At 44.2% G+C, this 20,160-nt stretch overlaps 1 protein-coding gene across 1 annotated transcript in view; it reads right to left on the reverse strand.

Moving 5' to 3' along the window:
• Positions 1 to 321: 321 nt before the first annotated feature.
• Hacd3 (3-hydroxyacyl-CoA dehydratase 3) overlaps positions 322 to 20,160 on the reverse strand; it is a 34,337-nt gene continuing 14,498 nt past the window's right edge. The window contains exons 3-11 of the mRNA XM_021172797.2: positions 18,265 to 18,338; positions 17,314 to 17,478; positions 15,957 to 16,008; positions 13,002 to 13,112; positions 10,242 to 10,369; positions 4,567 to 4,679; positions 3,290 to 3,396; positions 2,651 to 2,782; positions 322 to 762 (exon numbers count right to left, since the gene is read on the reverse strand). Coding sequence (XP_021028456.1) covers positions 686 to 762; positions 2,651 to 2,782; positions 3,290 to 3,396; positions 4,567 to 4,679; positions 10,242 to 10,369; positions 13,002 to 13,112; positions 15,957 to 16,008; positions 17,314 to 17,478; positions 18,265 to 18,338 — 959 coding nt within the window. The 3' untranslated portion in view covers positions 322 to 685. The remainder of the gene's footprint in view (positions 763 to 2,650; positions 2,783 to 3,289; positions 3,397 to 4,566; positions 4,680 to 10,241; positions 10,370 to 13,001; positions 13,113 to 15,956; positions 16,009 to 17,313; positions 17,479 to 18,264; positions 18,339 to 20,160) is intronic.

Below are 20,160 nucleotides of genomic sequence, written 5' to 3' on the forward strand. Positions count from 1 at the left end.
AGCCATTCACATTTGGGACTTATAATCTCTGTTCCGCAGTAATTTTCCCTATCTCCAGTGTTGAAGGCAGTTCTGATTTAGCTAGGAATGAAGTAGTCATGGTGTTCCCAGGTTCAGATTTCGTTCTCTAAGTCACTCTGCCTCTTCAATGCCTGGGAAGTGCTGTAGTAATCAATGTCTTTAGCTAAAAGGCATCAAATATGACGGGTTCTCCAGCCCTACTCGGACTCAAAAAATGTCAATGACCATGTTTACCTGATTTTCAAAAAGTCAGTGCTATCCTACTCCACAAGTATTGGCTTGGTTATAAAATATATTGTGTCACTTTTGACAATCTGCAATGGGAAAATGTAGTCTTGGTTTTTTTTTTTTTTTTTTTCAGTTTTCACAAGTGGCAGCAGAAAGACCAAGCCCTGTGAAGACAGACAGTGCCTGTAGGGAGGAGCAGATATGAGGAGGGCCACCTTTGTCATTAAATACACAAGAATGAACTTGTCCTCAGATACCAGATATCCATGTCATGCAAGTACAACACTAAGATAAGGACAGTAGATTCAGGAATGTTACTGGGAAAGAGAGACAGCCTTACTTTAAAAAACAAAACAAAACAAACCCTTACATCAGTACAAGAAGTAGAACAGTAAGAATCATAGACTCTGCTCAAATGAAGCTACCAAATTCATCTTTAGTGGAGCTTTTTCTTCTTTTGTCCATACCGCCTCCTGCGCTGTTTATAAAGGTGACGAAAATTAATATATAACCCTAGAGGAAAAAAAAACCCAACTGATTAGAAATGTCCTTGTGATGGGGAAGTGAGGTATCTGCTGTTTGTGCCCAGGCCTCACGACACTAAATCTATTGCTCAGATACAGCGGAACCCACAGTGGTGCTGCGAGAGGTGTCCAGCCCTGCAGGGGCGTGTGGCCTCACTGCTCATGACCTCTTATGCAGGTTTAGACAAAGAAACCTTGTCTAGTGAACAGCTTCTGGATCTAACTTTCTTATCATATTGTATTTATCTCATGCCTATAATCTGTTCATCTGGCTGTCTCATGTTTTGATACATTTCAATATTGATATGGTCATCAATACAGTTCACCCTACGTAGATGATTAAGTTAAAGATGTTTTTTGCCTTTTCCCCCCCATACATATGTAATGAGTGGCTAAATCAGAGCTGAAGGGCTATTCAAGAACTGACTTTTTTTTTTAAAAAAACTTACTTTTTTAAAAGTAAGCTGCAGTCTGAAAGTACAATGCAGATGTGAGGAAACAGGATTTCAGCTGCCAGTTTCAATTCTACTTAACCAGAAAGTTCTGTAGCTTAGCCTCACCTCAGTCCCTTCAGTTGTACAACAGGGATAAAAACACGTCACATACTTACTATGAAAGAATGTGCATAAAAAAATTCCTTGACCTATGAACATATGCTACCTGGTTAAGACCCAAAATTGTGAATTTTGGATTGACTTAATTTTGAATAATAACATGTACATATTTTTCTATTAAGCAACACTAACAAAAAAGATAGGTCATAGGGTCACTGCATATTAAAACATTTCCACTCTTTACTGGGGACAGGACCTTACTCTATTGCCTAGGCTAGCCTTGAACGTAAGGCAGTCCTCCTGCTTCAGACTCCCTGCTGCTGTGATTACAAATGTGAGCCACCACACAGGATTCTAACTTTTTTTCATAGGGCCTCCTAAGTAGTATAACCTCCCACACTAAATCATGGAGACCACTCGGCTTTTTAACCTCTCAGGCTATTTGTACTGTTCATCATCTGTTCAGGGTGGCAGCCTCTCAGATGTTCACTACCGATCCCTTCCCTCCCTTCTCTTGCACTGAGCCTTGCCAGTCTGGAGACAACTCTTGTTATCTATCAGTGGCCTCTAAGCTTCCAGGAGACTGATGAGAACAGCCCAGCACTAGGCTTCTATTTCCTCACCTATAAAATGGGGGGAAATTTCCTGTCTGATCTATTCACTAGGGGCTGTCATAATAAAATGAAGTCTTGCTAAATACAGTACACACCAAGAGAGCTTACACACTGGCAGCGGCTGAACCAGCAGTTGCCTACAATGCAGCTATGTTTATTTAAATCTACCAAGTCAAATACGTAACCTAAACACTGACACTTCCAGGAAACCCTGTGAGTTACGATGGCTTTCGAGTAATTTTAAGTTCACCTCTTGTTCCCGTTAGTTCTGAGCTTTTCTGAGTTAATCTAGAATTCCTGTTGGATACAAACCTACTTAAGGTGGCCATGATCAGCGGGGCGCTTCCCAACAGAGACCATCATTTGCCACAGCTCTACCTCCTTCTCAGCCCCAAGTAGGTTAGAATGCAGGCAGCAGGGTTCTCATCTCCTGCTCTTGTTAGAAGAGCTCTTAGTGGGTCATCAGGAGATAATGTATGGCATGCCTCAATATCCACGTATATGACAGACTCCCACTGACAGAGCAGTCACAATTCAGCTACTGCAGACCTGAGAGAAAGATCCATGTGCAGCAAACTCTCCTACTGGGTCTGTTTGCACAAATAAAGCCTTTCCCTGGCCACTCTTTCAGAAGTAGAATTATATTAAGGGATGCTAAAACTGAACCACTTAGCTCTCCTGTCTAAAACATGACAAGAGACGTACTTACCTAAAAATAACATTACAAGATAAACTTGAAGGAAGAAGGAAAATCTGACTTTCATCTTCACTGGATATGGCAAAGTAAAACTGAACCTTCCCGACTCGTTGAATACTGGAATGGACTGGATCACTGCCACAGCTGAAAGCAAGCAGACAGTGAGAAGCAAATGGAACACATGAGCTTCCAGTACCTCGGGCTCACGGCTCCAGCCTGAAGCTGCAGATGTCTCCTACCCCCCTGTACAGGAAGCTCCCGGGTTCTCACATTGCCTCTAAGCTTCCAGGAGACTGATGAGAACAGCCCAGCACTGGGCTTCTATTTCCTCACCTATAAAATGGGGGGAAATTTCCTGTCTGATCTATTCACTAGGGGCTGTCATAATAAAATGAAGTTACTAATAAGATCTCTCTTTGGAATATTAAGAATAGCTTGTAAATAAAAGGCAGGCAGCACAGGAGCACCCAGCTTCCAAACCTTACGCAATGAGACCCATGTCTCTGGAATACTCGGACAGAGAGTATGGAGAAAGGCCTGAGGTCTTAATACCACATTGATTAGATTACGGCTGGCAGAGAGGAAGCCAGCCTCTTACCACATGGGCACCCCTGAGAGCTATACTATGAACCTAAAGTTTTTAAAAAATACCTTCTGACAAACATCCCAGGGGGTATAAGGGAATCCACATAGTGTAACGGAGCCACGTGAGCACCTTCCAGTCCATGTCAATGCAGGAGAGCATGTAGAAGGGATACCTATGGAAAACAGAAATCAAAGACGACAGCCACTGCAGGCTCTGAATTCCACCCTAGATGGGCATCCCACACACCAGGCTGTGAAGTCTACAGGCAGGCTCAGTGTATTCTTCAAGGAACCCTCTTTGTTCAGCTCCGTGCTGGATGCTTAGAACATAGCTTTATTCCTAGCTCTCATCTATGTTCCTAGTAGGGAGAGATGCCAAGCTGCCTCTGGATAAATGAGTAATTCTATAAAATTATAGAAAAAGCCTCTAATCTAGAATCAGAAGTGCTCAGTCTTAAGGAGACATCACACTGGGCATGGTAGTGCATGCCTTTAAGTCTCATCGCAGAAGAGGCAGTAAGATCTCTGAGTTCAAGGGCAGCCAAGGCTACAGAGTGAGACCTTTCTTCAAAAGTGAAAAAGAAATTTTTTTAAAAATCACAAGAAATTAATTTCTTCCCAAAATGTTATCATCAAAGACCTTGAATCTGTTTCAAATCTTTGTATCCATGGTGCCGGAGGGTTCAGATCCAGGCATAATAAGACATGGTTCAGGCACCACTGCCTCTTCCCACTGTACCAGGAACCCTGTCAAACTGTCACTACACACAACCAGAGCTGAGGAAGCCCCACTGCGTATGACACACTGGGAAAAAGCAGACGGTATGGGTGAGGGATTTAAAAAGGAACACTGCTTCATTGGATAGATTTTAGTTTTGTTTCTCAGAGTCTCAGTGTGTAGGTCAGGCTGACCTCAAATTCATGGCAATCCTCCTGCCTCAGCCCTTTAGAGGGAAAAATATAGACAAACTACCATAAGATGAGAGTGCTCTTTAGCAAGAACCCTCAGGAACGCTCTCTTAACTAACCCACCCAGCCTGGATTGCTGCTTCAACCTTAGTCTTCCTTCAGACTCTTCAAGTATTTCCTTCCCTCTGGATGGATGGGCCCCGGGTCTTCTTTACAACACAACAGTGAGACCTTGAGTTTATAGATGGGTCTTTCATTCTTTGGTTCCCTTTGGTCCCTATAGTCTCAGCTCTAAGCAGTGCTTTAAAACTGCCTGTTTTAGCACTGCCAAGCACCCTGATGTAGCTAGAATCCGCACCTGTGTAATCCTAATGAAACTTCCAGCCAAAGCAGCGACACACACTCCAGAGCCGGCGGCATTTGCACCCACCCACCTGAAGATTTCAATTGCGCTCCAGGAATAAAACACAAAGAAAACCACAGCTTTGTTTTGCATTTCTTCCATGGTGCCGAAAACAAGAAACAGAATAAAATTTCTTCCAAGAAACTATGAAAAAGATCCAAAAGAGAGAGAGAGACTTTAAACACTGTACGTATCTGTGTGTGCACATATCTATATATCTGTCTGCATTCCCACAGCACACGCATGCACTTACAAATGCTCCCTTTTTTAATGCACTGTACAGTTTTATTTAAAATGTGCATATGAAAATACTTAAAAGTAATGACATACAGTGCAGCCCACTAAACGAAATCATATTCAAATAAGATCTTTCTTGACGCATTAAGAAAATCACATCTGTTGAGAGAAACAGTCTCATTTTCTTTGTAAAAACTCAGTTAAGATACTCCCTTTTTAAAAGTCTTTTAAAACTGTTTTGTTTTGTGGGGGGTGGGGGGTGGGGGGTGGAAGGGCGTGTACCATGACAAATGTACAGGACTTTGTTCTCTCCACCTCTTGAGTTGCAGGAATTGAACTAAGGTTGTCAGGCTTAGAGCTTTTACCCATTGAGCCATTTCATGGTCCCTTGTTACAAACCAGCCTGTCTAGATAAATGCGTACTTTTCTGTGTATATACCTACATAACATGTACATTAAAGTGATACAGAATATGCCGTCCCAGTGAGAAATCACTCCACCACTTAGAGTTGAATGAAGGAAAATCCCTTTATGCTAGCATAAAACTGGTTCTGGCTAATGCACAAAGGGGACCAGCCTGAATAGAAACCCTATCATATAGCTTTAGGGACCCAAGTTACACTTTGAGCATATAAACATGTTTCACAGAGACAGAAATCCCAAGGATTGGTTGTTTGGACAAATGGAGAGATTTCTGATGTAAAAATATTATCATAGTTGTCTCCAAACAGACAAGGGCTACTTTACCAGACAGCTATTACCCAGTGTCATCCTGCCTGGCAGATTTATGCTCTTCCTGGTAAGGGAACCAGGAACATTCCTTTAGGTAAATTCTACTCTTGAGTAGCTTAGCATATCCTAAGCAAATTTAGTAGACCCTTTATAACACTGAGTTATTATCTTCTGTTTCTACGTTATCAAAAGCACACATACATATACAAACATAATATATAGGATACTGCCAATGAGCATTGGCACCTTCATAGCCCACAGTAAGGAACAGAGCATTACAGACGCAGTGACTGCTATATATATGGTATGTAATACTGTCCTGTGCTCATCATTCCAGTGTGTGTCTACACAGCCTAGTGCTGGTACATGGGACCTGTATAACATGCTATTTCATGGAATTTATTTATTTTTACTTATATGTATATGTGCCACTTGTATGTGGATGGTTATGGCGACCAGAAGGCAGCATTCAATACTCTAGAGCTGGAGTTACAGGTGGTTGAGATCCACCCGACATGGGGATTGGAAACCAAACTTAAGTCCTCTGAAGGAGCATCAAGCACTCTTGACTCCTAAGCCACCTCTCCAGCACTCCTGTGCCTATCATTTAGCAGTTTAGAGCTCCTGCCATATGGATTACTCTGTAACTTGCTTCTGTACTTATTAAACTAACCCACACTCCACACCAGAGCAGCTGCAGTACCAGAGTGCACCACCTTGCCAGCCAGCAATTTCTTTACATTGTAACATAGATGTAACCTCTTTTTTTTTTTTTTTTTTTTTTCTCCTTTCCTTGAGACAAGGTTATGCTATGTAGTTCTGGCCAGCATGGAACTCACAGAGATCTACCTGTCTCTGACTCCTGAGTGCTGGAACTAAAGTTATGTGCCACTACACCTGGCCTTACAGTAATCACATACAATGTGGTTGTATTAGGTACATGTGTAACGTTGTACAACCACCAGCACAGCCCAGCTCCATAACTTCTTATCTTGTAGAATTGACACCATAGCTCACCAAAAGGGAGCCTCTAATCTCCCATCCTTTGACAACCACCACTCTACATTCTGTCTCTTGTTTCTGACTATTCTAAATGCATCATGTAAGGAGATGATGCAGCATTTGTCTTTCAGGGGCTGATTCATTTCAGTTAGCACAATGCTCAGGATCCACCCGTGTTGTAGCATGTATCAAAATTTCCCTTACTATGCCTGGTGGTGGTGGGACACAACTTTAGTCCCAGCACTCTGGAGGCAGAGGCAAGTGGATCTCTGAGTTCGAGGCCAGCCTGGTCTACAGAGTGAGTTCCAGGATAGCCATGGCTACACAGAGAAACCCTGTCTCAAAACAAAACAAAACAAAACCCCCAACACACTCATGTTTACAGAGAGCTCGGCTACCTGGGCAGGAAGTAAGAAAGTAGAAAAGTAGAAGCAGATCCAGAAAGGAGGGAAGCAGAAATTCTATTAATGAAAATATAGTGATCAAACATTAACGTTTAATCACTGTAAAAGTAAGTTAGACACAGCTGAGAGAAAATCCGCGGGCATTTACAGTACAGGAAGGAACAGAAAGAACAGAAAGCATAAGACCTAGCTTTCCTCAATTGTAAAACTCAATATTATAAGGACATCCTCATATTAACTGATAAATTCAGTTCCAATCAAAGTGGTTTTGGAATGTGCTAAGATTTTAAAGCTCTGTTTTAAAAACAACCTTAGCCCTATTTACAAATAGCCCTATTTAAGAATAAATGCAAGCCACCTCGATGCCTGTTGCTAGCTGAACAGAAAAGAAGAGCACGGCAAGTCATGCAGGCCCACAACTGATGAAACGTTTTCCTTTGTGCCCCAAGGCAGGGTTGCTCTGTAGCTCTGGCTGTCCTAGAACTCACTCTGTTTGTAGTCCGTGCTGACCTCAAACTCACAGAGATCCACCTGCCTCCATAGTCCAACCTCCACATGACTGTGTTCTATTCTGCAGGCACTAACTCTCACAGCTACAATGCCCATGGCTCATCCTACAGTCTGCTGCTTCTGCTATTTCTTGCACAAATGTCTTGTTTCTTTGGTTTTATGATCTTTGATTGGAAGTCTCCCATTTTCTTTGGAAACCAATCTGTAAATTCTTTGAGACAAAGTTGTTTGTTTTGTTTTCTTAGAAGAATTGTATTTGTTAAACCTACTTTAGACTCTCCATGATATTTTTTTTAAAATATTTGTTTATTTTCTGTATATGAGTACACTGTAGCTGTCTTCAGACACTCCAGAAGAGGGCATCAGATCCCATTGAACTCAGGACCTCTGGAAGAGCAGTCAGTGCTGTTAACTGCTGAGCCATCTCTCCAGCCCTTAACCCCACTTTAAAGATTGATTTATGTTCTACGTATGCACAGTTCTGTCTACATGTATGCCTGCATACCAGAAGAGATCTCATTATATAGATGGTTATTAGCTACTATATGGCTGCTGGGAATTGAACTCAGTACCTCTGGAAGTGCTTTTAACCTCTGAGCCATCTCTCCAACCCATTTCATTTTATTTTTAATAATGTGTATGTAAACATAGGTGCTTTTGGAGGCCAGAGGCACAGGTCTCCTAAAACAGAATCAGAGGCAGTTGGGAGTGAGCAACTCAGGTCTCCAACAGGAGCAGCTGGTGCTCTTAAACACCGAGCCATCTTTCTGGCCCCCAAAGGTAATTTTCACAAAGCAATCTGTTGGCTTCTTATGGAGTCTGAGGGTAGCAGGAGTGGAGGATCTCTTTAAGGTCTGTGGCGTGAAGATTGCGCCAACAGCGAGGAGACAGGAGTTCTATCACAGAGCCTTCTGGCGGTCTCAGAGTCTACTGTTTTGTTTTGTTGAGACAGATCTCACCAGCTGTCTTAAGACCTTCTCATCTTAAGCTCCCAGGTCACAGTCTATCTCCTTCCTCTTAAGACAGGTTCTTTCTGACAAGACTGGGAGCGGGGGCACAAGTGTAATGTCACAGCCACAGCAGCTCTCTGGAGTCCCTGCTCTACGAGGGAAGGCTCCTACTTGTCTGCTTCACATCTCCCACACCTTGTGACAGCCTACAACTGAGCTTGTAGTTCTGCAGATGGGTGTTTAGCTAAGCTCTGCATGCCCAAAGTCACTTCGTTTTTTGACCTGCTCATCACTAAACTGGCTTTTCCTTCCTGAATCTACATTGGCAGCATGCATATTCATCCAGCCACCTAACCTGCCATATTTCCTCAAAATAAAAATCTCTACAGTGTTTGTGCAAAACCAAGTAAACACATTTTAGACTAGTGATCCATTATTATTTTATACAGAAAATGTTCTCCACCAGACCACTGGAGTTGTAAGTACCAGGCCAGACTCTTTAATATTTCCTCAAAGAGCAGCAAGGTAACTCCTCCTTCTCCCTAGGCTTCTCTCTATTGCTTTCTCACTGTTTCTGCACAGAGCCCAGGAACTGTCACTTGAGTTGCTCCTGGCCTCATGCTGCTTAGTAACCCCTCAATATATAAGTACTTCAGTTAACCTGAGGCAAATTTAGCCCTCACTTCCAAGTCAAAATAAGCCCTGTCCAGGCACATAACCTTGGCCAGCCCTGAAGCTTCATACCCGCCATGTCCTACACAAAAGGTACACCTAGGTGATTCTGAGCCTGTCCCTTACACTTAGACAAAAACAAAAAATAAAAAAACAAACAAAACCCTGAAATCTTTTTTTTTCTTTTTTTTTTTTTTTCTGGTTTTTTCAAGACAGGGTTTCTCTGTGTAGCTTGGCTGTCCTGGAACTCCCTCTGTAGACCAGGCTGGCCTCGAACTCAGAAATCCACCTGCCTCTGCCTCCCAAGTGCTGGGATTAAAGGTGTGCGCCACCATGCCCGGCTAACCCTGAATTCTTACTTACCATGTTTCTTCACATACAGGATATGTACTGTATCACACACTACCCCTGTTACATTTAAGCTAAATGAACATCCTCTTCCTAAAGGAAGAAAAACCCATAAATAATAAAGTCTGTTGCATTAACTAATACCTCTTACCGTACAGCTGACACTGTGAGAACGCACGCTGAGAGTGGACAAGCATGGTGCACATAAAATCAGTACTGAGATGTGACCAGCACTACACCTGCCTGCCTGCCTCTGCGGTTGGGCAGTGTGCTCTTCACACTATGTGACCTGCTAAGAAGCAGGCCAAGGACAATAACTGACTGAGGTAGCATAGAGGTATTGGTGGGAACAAAAACCATTTCTAGTTGCTAAACTTTAACAGCTAAAGCCACCTAATCAAACCAAGAGACAGGCTTCTCTGCTTTTACCTGAAAATCAAACTTCCCTACATAAGAAGCTCTTTATAATTTTATCATTTCACGAAAATGTCATAAACGACAAAACAGGCCAGCAATGTGAAAATATGCTTTGGGAAATAGCAGGGCTTTAAAATGTTTCCTTCAAGGTCAGGCACGGTGGTGCACAGCTTTAGTCCCAGCCCTTGTGAGGAAGGAGGATCTCTGTTTGAGGATAAACTGATCTACAGAGCAAATTTTACGACATCCCGGACTAGAGAGACCCTAACGCATTAAAATAAAAATAAATAACACCTCCCTACATGCTGAAATGAAATAGTGTTAGCCTATGCAAATAATTTTGTTTAATAACTGGAACATGGCACATTATGACTATCCACCAGATACATGCTGAAATCTTTCATTCCTTGTTCCCACACGCAACTCTTCCATACCTGGATGAGAGCAGGCAGCACCGGGGTACTTGTGACCCCAATCGCAGCATTGAGGGTTTCCACTAGTGCCAGCATCTGGCAGAAATACATCATGTCAGCCACAGTGTGGAACGTGTCATAGAAGGACTCTAGGGCACAAGCATACATGATGGTCAGGCCACATGATCTAGCAGGGGCAGCTTCTCCACCGAGAACACACCTTACAGGGAAAGAACTTGAGGAAGAGAACAGACACGGAGTCAGGCTCACATTCCTACCCTAGGCCAGGACTCCCAGGCTCCAGACCTCCCAGGGTGAACTCCCTTATGTCCAGACAAAACCCTCTGTCCCTTTCTCCTGGTTAAAAAATAGAAAAAGCCGCCCCCAGCTTTCATTGTTACTATCTGTTGAAAAGAACAATCTGTGTACAAGACAAAACGGTAACTCTTTTCAGATCAATTACCTCTTCTAAGTTAAAGCTAAATTATCATGTGAGCAATCAAAAATTCAATTACATAGAGATAAAAGTATTGAATAAAATGAGATTGCAGGAAGGCTGTAGAGATGGCTCAGCAGTGAGATGCACACATTTCTCTGAAAGAGAACCTGAGTTTGGTGCCCAGCACCTGTATGTGTCAGGCAGCTCACAAACACCTATCACTCCAGCTCCCACAGATTCAGCTCCTCCCTCTCTGTCCCCCTAGGGCACCTAGCATTCATTTGCACATACAAATAAATGCACACACACTTTTAAAACTTAAATCTTTTTAAAAGTTCATCATTACTACTGCTACTACTATTTTTTACTGTGTCTGCTGGTTTAGCCTGCATGTATGTCTATGCACCACTTGTATGCTTGCTGCCATGGAGACCAGAGGATGCATCTGGTCACCTGGACTTACAGACATTTGTACCGTGTGGCTGCTGGGAATCAAACCCAAGTCCTCTGAAGAGCAGTCAGTGTTCTTAACACTGAGTCATTTCTCCAGCCCCTAATAATAAAATCCTTAAAATTAGATTTCAAAATCCTTAACAGTGTTCATACCTTCAGCACTAATAATTCTTAGAATTCTGAGAAGCTATCCTAACTAAAAAGAGATAACAATTTTTCAAGGACTTATTAATAATACAAGGTTGTCCTCTGAAACATTTTTTTTTTTTTTTGGTTTTATGAGACAGTTTCTCTGTGTAGCCCTGGCTTTCCTGGAACTCACTCTGTAGACCAGGCTGGCCTCAAACACAGAGATCTGCCTGCCTCTGCCTCCCAACAACAAAAAAGAAAACAAAGGGGCTGGAGAGATGGCACAGCGGTTAAGAGCACTGACTGCTCTTCCAGAGGTCCTGAGTTTAATTTCCAGCAACCACATGGTGGCTCACAACCATCTGTAATGAGATCCAATGCCCTCTTCTGCTGTGTCTGAAGACAGCAATGGTACACTCACATACATGAAATAAAATAAATCTTAAAAAAAAAAAAAAGAAAACAAAGAAAAAAGAAAGCCACTGGCAGCTACAATCATTATCCATGTATTTGTAATCTAAATCCTCAGTTTAACAGGGTCCATAGAAAAAATAAATAACAGTTGAAAATTGATCACCAAATTAGCAACAGGCCTGTTTCACTTGATAGTTTTTGGACTAGATCACTTTATAGCCTTAATGTCTTAAACTGCTTAATGCATTTAGCATGCATGTGTGTGTGCGTGTGTGTGTGTGTGTGTGCGTGACTGCACACACACCATGGTATGCATGTGGTTGTCAGTGGACAATTTGGGGTGTTGTTTCTCTCCTACAACCATGTGGGTGGTGGAGCTAGTTTTGGGGCTTGGCAGCAAGCACCCTTACCTTCTGAGCCATCTTGCCATCCCTACAGCCAGCAGTCTTGTGAAAAAACACTCAGCATCCATCTACCATCTTAGGTTGAACAAGGCGAGCATTTATTTATCTGAAGGTCCCTGTTTTCCTTCCAGGATGAGAAAGCCATAGTAATCACAGAGAGTAGCTGTACCTGAGACTTCTCCATTCTCTCCTGTGATCACATGGAGGCTGCTGGTCACAGGTTGACTATAAGCCCTCAGGCATGTGGTCCTAGCTGCCACTGTGCTACCCAAAGTCCAATGTCAGGGGGTTCCTCCCCTTTCAACAGACACCCCCCCCACCCCCAGCTAACCAGCTCCACAGCCGCAAACTGCAGGTGGAAAATGCAGAGTCAGACAGTAGGATACTCTACAGAGTTCATGTCTCTTTTCAAACAGTTTACATTTTCTATCTTAATTTTCTAATTTTATTTTCTCCATACCTATTTTGCAAAAGAAACGGAACTGTTAATTGACCTACATTCAGACCACTGGAAAACTGTATTCTCTCTAATCTTTTTGAGAGTGCTCATTTGCAAACTGCTATGATCAAACAAAGAAAAGCAAGTTAGACATTAATTATAGCCTCATAAGCATTGTTTATGCTACTGTTAACTCTTTCTCTATGCTCCACAACACTACACTAGTGACTATTCCACAGAAATTTCTCACTGATGAAGACACATGAGAAGTTTGTAACTTAATGCCACATGTCACATCTGCAGAAACTTCACCTATAGTTCTTGTTTCCTTAAAACACATCCGCAGAAGTGAAACCTCTAGGCCTGCTCCGGTCAGCATGTTCCTCCAGGAACTGGCATAGGGAAAGGCAGGAAAGGCAGGAAGGGCAGGAAGGGCAGGTGCCTATTCACGTCCAAGGCAGAGAGAGCCACCTCAGCTGAGGTAGATGAAATTTCATACTTACCTTTTCCTAAAATAAAGAACCGCACTGTGAGGTTGACAAAGATCCAGGAGAACCCCAGGAGCTGCACAAGGTTGTACATGAACAGGTACCCTTTCTTCAAGTTTGTAAGAGCTGCAAAGCAAAGCCAGGCCGTGAGCCCCTGAACACAACTCTGGAGGGAAGCCGTGGCGCCCGCCCCGCCCCATGTGCTCACCAGCTTCCTTTCATAGCCCTGACTAGCTCAGGAGAAAAACTCCACCCCTCGAAACGGATAGAGGGAAATACGTTTCCCTTCAGCTTTTGTTCTAGATAACATAATCCCTCTTCTCTGGGGTTTGGAGGCTGAGGGGATTTTTTTTGGTTTTGTTTTGCTTTTTGCTTCTTTAAGATCATGCAGGTCAAACTAGCTCACATAATAGGAAGAATAAATGAAAAAAACAAAAGCAATTCTAACATGTGGTCGTATAGACACATAGGCAGTCCTGTCTGAACACAGTGTACGAGACACTGCAAAGGGCAGAATGGGGACACAAAGGCAGTGAGAGCACAGCACCGCCTCCGAGGAGCTGATGACGGGTTGGAAAGCCACAGCACAAGCCAGAGGGAGACAGAGAATGTCCTCTGAAGAAAAGACACTAGCCTGGGAAACAGGCAGTCTACTTGGATAAGCCAGGATCTGAGCTGCGCCTCTAGACATGAGCAGGATAAGGACACAGCCAGAGGCAGAAGAGGGGCATGCACTCTGTCCACAGAATGGGCCCCTCCCTCACAAGACAGGGGAAAAGAAAGGACAAAAGGACAGTCTCTGGCAGAGACTTCAGGCCAACTATGTCACCAATACTCTCATCAACACTTGACTGATGCCCAGACCACAACAGTATGGTCAAACAAAAACCAGCCCATCTCACAGGGCCAAAGACACCACGTGCAACACACTTAATCAAACTTCCTCATAACGCAAAATGTACACTGCCTTCCCCAGCATGAAGAACCCTAGCATCAGGAAACCAGGAATTCAAAAAAAAAAAAAAAAAAAAAAAAAAAAATGTTTTAAGTTTTTGAGTTTTTTTTTTTAATTTATCAAGTTTAAAACACTAAAAAGTTAAAGTAAATACCAAAGGTAGCCTTTAAAAACACAACTTTATTACTGGGCCAGTCATGTTGGTGCCCAGCACTCTGGAGGCAGAGGCAGGAGGATATCTGTGAGCTTGAGGCCAGCCTGGTCTATGTAGTGAGTTCCAGGCCAGCCAGACCTTGTCACAAAAGTTAAAACACAGCAAACACTAATCATCATCATCACCATCCCCCCTCACCATCATCATCACCATCCCACCTCACCATCACCATCATCATCACCATCCCCCATCATCATCATCATCATCCCCCCTCACCATCACCATCATCACCATCCCCCCATCATCATCATCCCCCCACCATCATCATCACCATCCCCCCACCATCATCATCATCACTATTGTTGTTGTGAGGGAGGAGGCTCATGTGCAGTGGCTCAGTGTGGAGTTCACATGTCTGTGATGTCAGTACTATGATGTCCGTGCTCTCCTTTCACTTTTGTGTGGCTTCTACAGACTCACATAAAGTTTGTGCAGGCAACTGTCTTCACTGAGGTGGCTCCCTGCATTGGTCTTTGCCTCCACTAACCCTCTTTAGAGACTGAGTTTTTATCTTTTAAGATGATTTTTCTAAATCTGTCATCACTCAAGCTTTTTTTAAACTCACTTAAAACGCAACACACACACACACACACACACACTCAGAATCTTAAATGTGTAAAACACAAGATCTTATGTCAATTAAAGTGGAGCTTCTTGCAAGACCTACCCCTCCAAAGCATTTCTGGGAACTCTGAGGTACCAGAGAACACCATTTGGAAACCACTTCTCTGAAGCTACCGCCATCCTTACGTCAGGCATGTCAATGCTGCAAAGGTTTGATTCAGCAGCACCTCACTCTTCCTTCTGCAGTCCACATGGGAATTTCCCAAGACCTGCACGAGCCCGCCGCTGGAGCGTCAGTTTTTGAGGTGCCTACACTTAACTCATCCGGCTCCACACCTAGAGTTACTCTAGTGCTTCCCAGGCCGTGTGTGTAACAGGCAGCTGCTGGACTTAGGCACTATCACCACGAACATTATATAGTCACTTTCAGACCTTCTTTCTAATAAACATTTGGTTAGAATAAAATGAACTTTTTTTCTAAAATTCTGAGACATGGGTGGGGTGGCGCACACCTTTAATCCCAGCACGCAGGAGGCAGAGGCAGGCCAATTTCTGCATGTTCTAAGCCAGCCTGATAGGCATATTGAATTCCAGGCCAGCCAACAGACCTTATCTCAAAATAAAATAAAATAAAATAAAATAAAATAAAATAAAATAAAATAAAATAAAAATGAAAACTCTGAACGGGGTTAAAGAGCCAGCTCAGTGGCCAAGACCACTTGATACTCCTGTAGAGGCCCCTGGTTTGGTTCCCAGCACCCACATGGCAGATAGCAACTGGTAGTAACTTGTTTCAGGAACTACAACACTGTCTTCTGGTCTCCTGGACTCCACAGGCACACAGTACAGACATACATGCAGACACTTTCCACCTTAAGAACTGATAACCAAAGGCATCCTTGCCACAGCCCTTCTGACATCAAGTGGGAGAAGAGGCCAGGCTAAAGGGGTGTGGCCTTAGTCCACGCCCATTTCCACTGCCTACACAAGGTGAGTGCTGTCTGCCCTTAGTCTGTCCATAAGACCAAGGTTCTCTTCTGTTGCATTAGCCCTGGTTTACTCAGACAAGACGAGTCCCAAATAGAAAGAAAAGGCAAAGCTTTAGAGTGGTGTTCATAGCTTAAAGCTAAACATAAACTCGCCCAAGCTTGCATCAGGGTGAAAGTCCCCACTCTCCCCCCACACCGCATCTACCCAGCCCATCACCAGTTGACTCATAACCACCTTAGCCACTTACTTTCAGGGGAGCCTTCCCTTTCTAGTCTGAGTTTATTTAGGCGTTCTTCCTCCTAGAATTTAGACAGAAAAATTTCAAGAATACAAGTTAGAATTCCCAGGTGCAGGGAACATGACCTGACCCCTCAGGCTGCCTCTTCCCACCATGTTCATCAGTGCTCTATAGAGAGGCTGTTGCGATCACCGCCCGAGCACTGAGTGTAGTACCCCATCCAATGGCGAATCAGCTAGCTGGGCAGTCTTGTACTCTCACAGATTGCTATAGCACCAAACACAGTGGTAGGCTAGGGTAAGAAGTGCCATTTCAGACAGTACATTCCAGAAACTACATTCCTAGTATAAGCTCTGGGGTTTTGTTTTTGTTTTTTTCAGAGGCTAAAATCATAGCTAATGTCAGTGTAAACTTGTGGTTAGCTTAATATACAGACAGACACATAAAGGTGTATTTCTCAGTATCTGAGTATGCACAGCTGTATTTCCTCACTGTCAGCTGATCTGGGTGCTAATATCACTCTCCAAAAATAAAGACAGCTAGGGCTGGAGAGATGGCTCAGTGGTTAAGAGCAATGGCTTGATTCTTAGCACCCACATCTGATGATGCCCTCTTCTGGCCTCTGTGGGCACAGACCTACATGCAGACAAAATACCAATACACATAAAAGGTTTTTTAAAAAAAAAAAAAAAAGATAACTCCTTAAAGAAATGGCTATTCTAGCACTGAAGCGAAGTGTATGCAAGCTACACCTGATTATAGAGTGCCAGAAAGTAAGGAAGGGTGAAGAGAAAAGAAAAAAAAAATATCCTGCAATGGTGAAGGCTTTTGAAAGATGCACTAGGCCAAGTGAAAGAGCCTCCAATGGGATGATGTGAGCCACAAGAACAGTGTTAGAGTATAATCCTACGCATAAATTTATGGAAATGACTGAATAAGGAAATGGGAGAGAACAGGTGAACTTCTCATGTAGAAAATTTCCAAACAAATGATATGGAAACAAAACTCCCTGCTCTGAAAGCGGGGCCCTGCAGACTTCCTTCCAGAGAGCACAGTGGGATGGGGAGAGGCCCGCGGGCCAAGCTTGTGTCAGCAGTTCTGTGCCTTTGGACTCTGGTCCTCAGGCGTGTGATAAGACAGTATTTGAACTCCCCGAGACCCCATTCACGTCCTGAGACCCCGTTACCTTGGCCTGGCCCTGAGGTAACAGCATATGAACCCCCCAGGAGAAGCAGCCTACCAGTCTTACATGATGAGCACGTCACAACCACGTCCCAAGCCTCCGAGTCCATGTGTAACGTGTCCCCACTCTATCAAACCCTCATGAGTTCATCTTCAGAAATGAGAGCTTAGCCTGCTCGCTCACCTTGGCTCTCAGCTCCATTTCCGCATCAGATTCATCCAGCCAGCGATCAAAGTCAGGGGCCAAAAACAGTGGGCGCTTCTCTTGCTTGGTGAGCCTTTCCCACCAATGACTCCCCTTCTTCTGGACTGTGATGTTCACCTGCCTCTGGGTCAGCCTGAACGCCGGCTAGGAGAGAAAGCGAGAGTTAGAACTCCTTTCCTGCACTGACTGCACTGTGCTGCTGTGGCTTCACAGAGCAGCTGCATGGGTGTTGCCTCCTCTTCCATCCCTGCTTCTACAAGCCATGATAAGTGGAAAACACTGTCCACCAAGGGCTACTGGAAAGAGCAGCAGTGTCTTTTTCTGGCTTCTCAGTCAGCCTCCATGGGCATGCCATGTTCTCAGCACGCACGCCAGGGCTATTTGAGCCACCACAAAACAAGCTCTGGCACAGGAAGATTCACAGACTCAAGACACCCGGCCAGAAGTACGAACCAAGCCATCAGCTTCCTGAGGCTAAAAGAAGGAAACTGCTCCTATGCTCCCAGCATTTTTTTAAAATCCTTTTAACCCTTCATCCTTTCTGCCTCCTGTGATCCTTATTGGCACAGTGACTGAGGCTCATGAAAACCTCACAGTGAGGGCTTCAGCAGCTATCGCCTGACTCTCCTCTGTCATCACTAAAATAGGAGAATACCAGAACTGGAAGAGAGCTAGGAGTTTCATCTGAGCCCTTATCTAACACGTAAGGGAAAAAATGAAGTTCATATCAATTAATGGCCAAGCCCAGATACAGCTCTGGTGCTCTGGCTCTCCAGCATGCCCACTCCTTGGCAGCCACACACAGCAGCATCTGTTCCAAATGCAACAGTCTCACTCCCCTTTGCTCATCTTCAGAGTCTATCCTATGTCACCTAACTATTAGTACACACTTCTTAACGTGGAAAGGTTACAAGAAAGCAGAGAACATACCTCCGGCTTCACAAGGTCTAAGAACTCCAGGTGAAATTCATAGACATTGTCTCCTTTGGCACCGTGTCCCTGAGCTGCAAACAAAAGAATGTCGATTTTGTGAATTTAAGCACAGCAAGGCCACCCCAAACCCAGCCTGCTACAGTACTTTGAAAAGGAAGGCAAAAGCTAACAGTTCCCATCAAAAGTGTGGGAGCACGGGAACATGAGGACGGAGCTACTCAACAGCTGGATAAGCCCAACTATGGGCAAACTTGAACTCCATATGATTACTGATGGTTTGTTTTGGACTATTTACGATAACTTAATATAGCCTGCATAATACTCAGTACAATAACAGTAAAAAGAAGGTGAAGGAAGAGGAGGAGGAAGAAGAAGAAAAGGAAGAAGAGGAGAAGGAAGAAGAAGAAGGAAGAAGGAAGAGAAGAGGAAGAAGAGAAAGAGGAGAAAGACCCAAAGGGGAGGCACATATGTAAAGTTTAACTTTCTCATTTACTTTGATTCTAAATTCTGAGTAGAAAAAAATCAGCTGATCCCGACTGGGTTAAGACAGGCTGCAGGACTGGGATGTGGTTCAGCAGTCCTTATCTGCCAGCAGGCACCAGGCCCTGGGTTCAAATCCCAAGACAAAGACAGAGAGGGGGAAGGGAGGAGAAGGGAGGGAGGGAGGGAGGGAGAAAGGGGGAGAGAGAGGGAGAGGAAGAGAAAGAGAAAGATTAGGAGAGAGGGAGGAAGGGAGGGAAGGAGGAAAGGGGAGAGAGAGAGAGAGAGGGAGAGGAAGAGAAAGGTTAGGAGAGAAGGAAGGAGAGAAGGGGGAAGGGGGGAAGGGAAGAGGGAGAGAGAGAGAAAACGTGCATGAGAGCACAAGAGCATGCACAAACTGTACTGGCTGGTTTTGTGTGCCAACTTGACACAGCTGGAGTTATCACAGAGAAAGGAGCCTCCCTTGAGGAAATGCCTCCATGAGATCCAGCTGTAAGGCATTTCCTCAATTAGTGATCAAGGGGGAAAGGCCCATTGTGGGTGGTGCCATCCCTGGGCTGGTAGTCTTGGTTCTATAAGAAAGCAAGCTGAGCAAGCCAGGGGAAGCAAGCCAGTAAGTAACACCCCTCCATGGCCTCTGCATCAGCTCCTGCTTCCTGACCTGCTTGAGTTCCAGTCCTGACTTCCTTTGGTGATGAACAGCAATGTGGAATTGTAAGCTGAATAAACTCTTTCCTCCCCAACTTGCTTCTTGGTCATGATGTTTTGGCAGGAATAGAAACTCTGAGTAAGACACAACTAACTCAAAGATGGCTCTAATCTAAAGCCTTCTAGTCAGGGACAGAATGAAGGCAGAAGCCAACCTGTCCTTTAGCAGTCCCAAGTGCAACAGGGCAGAAGATGGGCTGAGCTAAGGAACAATCCCTGAGGTAGCCACTCCATCCCTGAGCCAGGACATGGCTCTTTTCCCAAATCAAGCAGTCTCTTGTTCCAAGCACCAATGACCACTAGACCCAGAAACTACCACAGGACACTTCTCCCTCTACTCTCTGCTGTCTTCCTCTTGGTTCCTTCTGGGTTTCCCCTCCCTCCTCTGGCCACTTTAGTACAACCTGCCAAATATTTGCTAAGATCATACATTCCTTAAAGTAGAACAGCTCACAGGCTGAATTCTTAAGCCTATGGTACTAGAACCACAACTCTATCTTGAAAAGCACATCAAAGCCAGACCAGACTGTGACTTCATGGAAGTAAAGCAGGGTGGGCGGAGCTGCAGGCGAAACAGAATTCCAACTGGCTGGCGAGATGGCTCAGCGGGTAAGAGCACTGACTGCTCTTCCAAAGGTCCTGAGTTCAAATCCCAGCAACCACATGGTGGCTCACAACCATCCGTAATGAGATTCCTCTTCTGGG

This window comes from Mus caroli, chromosome 9 (assembly GCF_900094665.2).
Source record: "Mus caroli chromosome 9, CAROLI_EIJ_v1.1, whole genome shotgun sequence".
Taxonomy (NCBI): domain Eukaryota; kingdom Metazoa; phylum Chordata; class Mammalia; order Rodentia; family Muridae; genus Mus; species Mus caroli.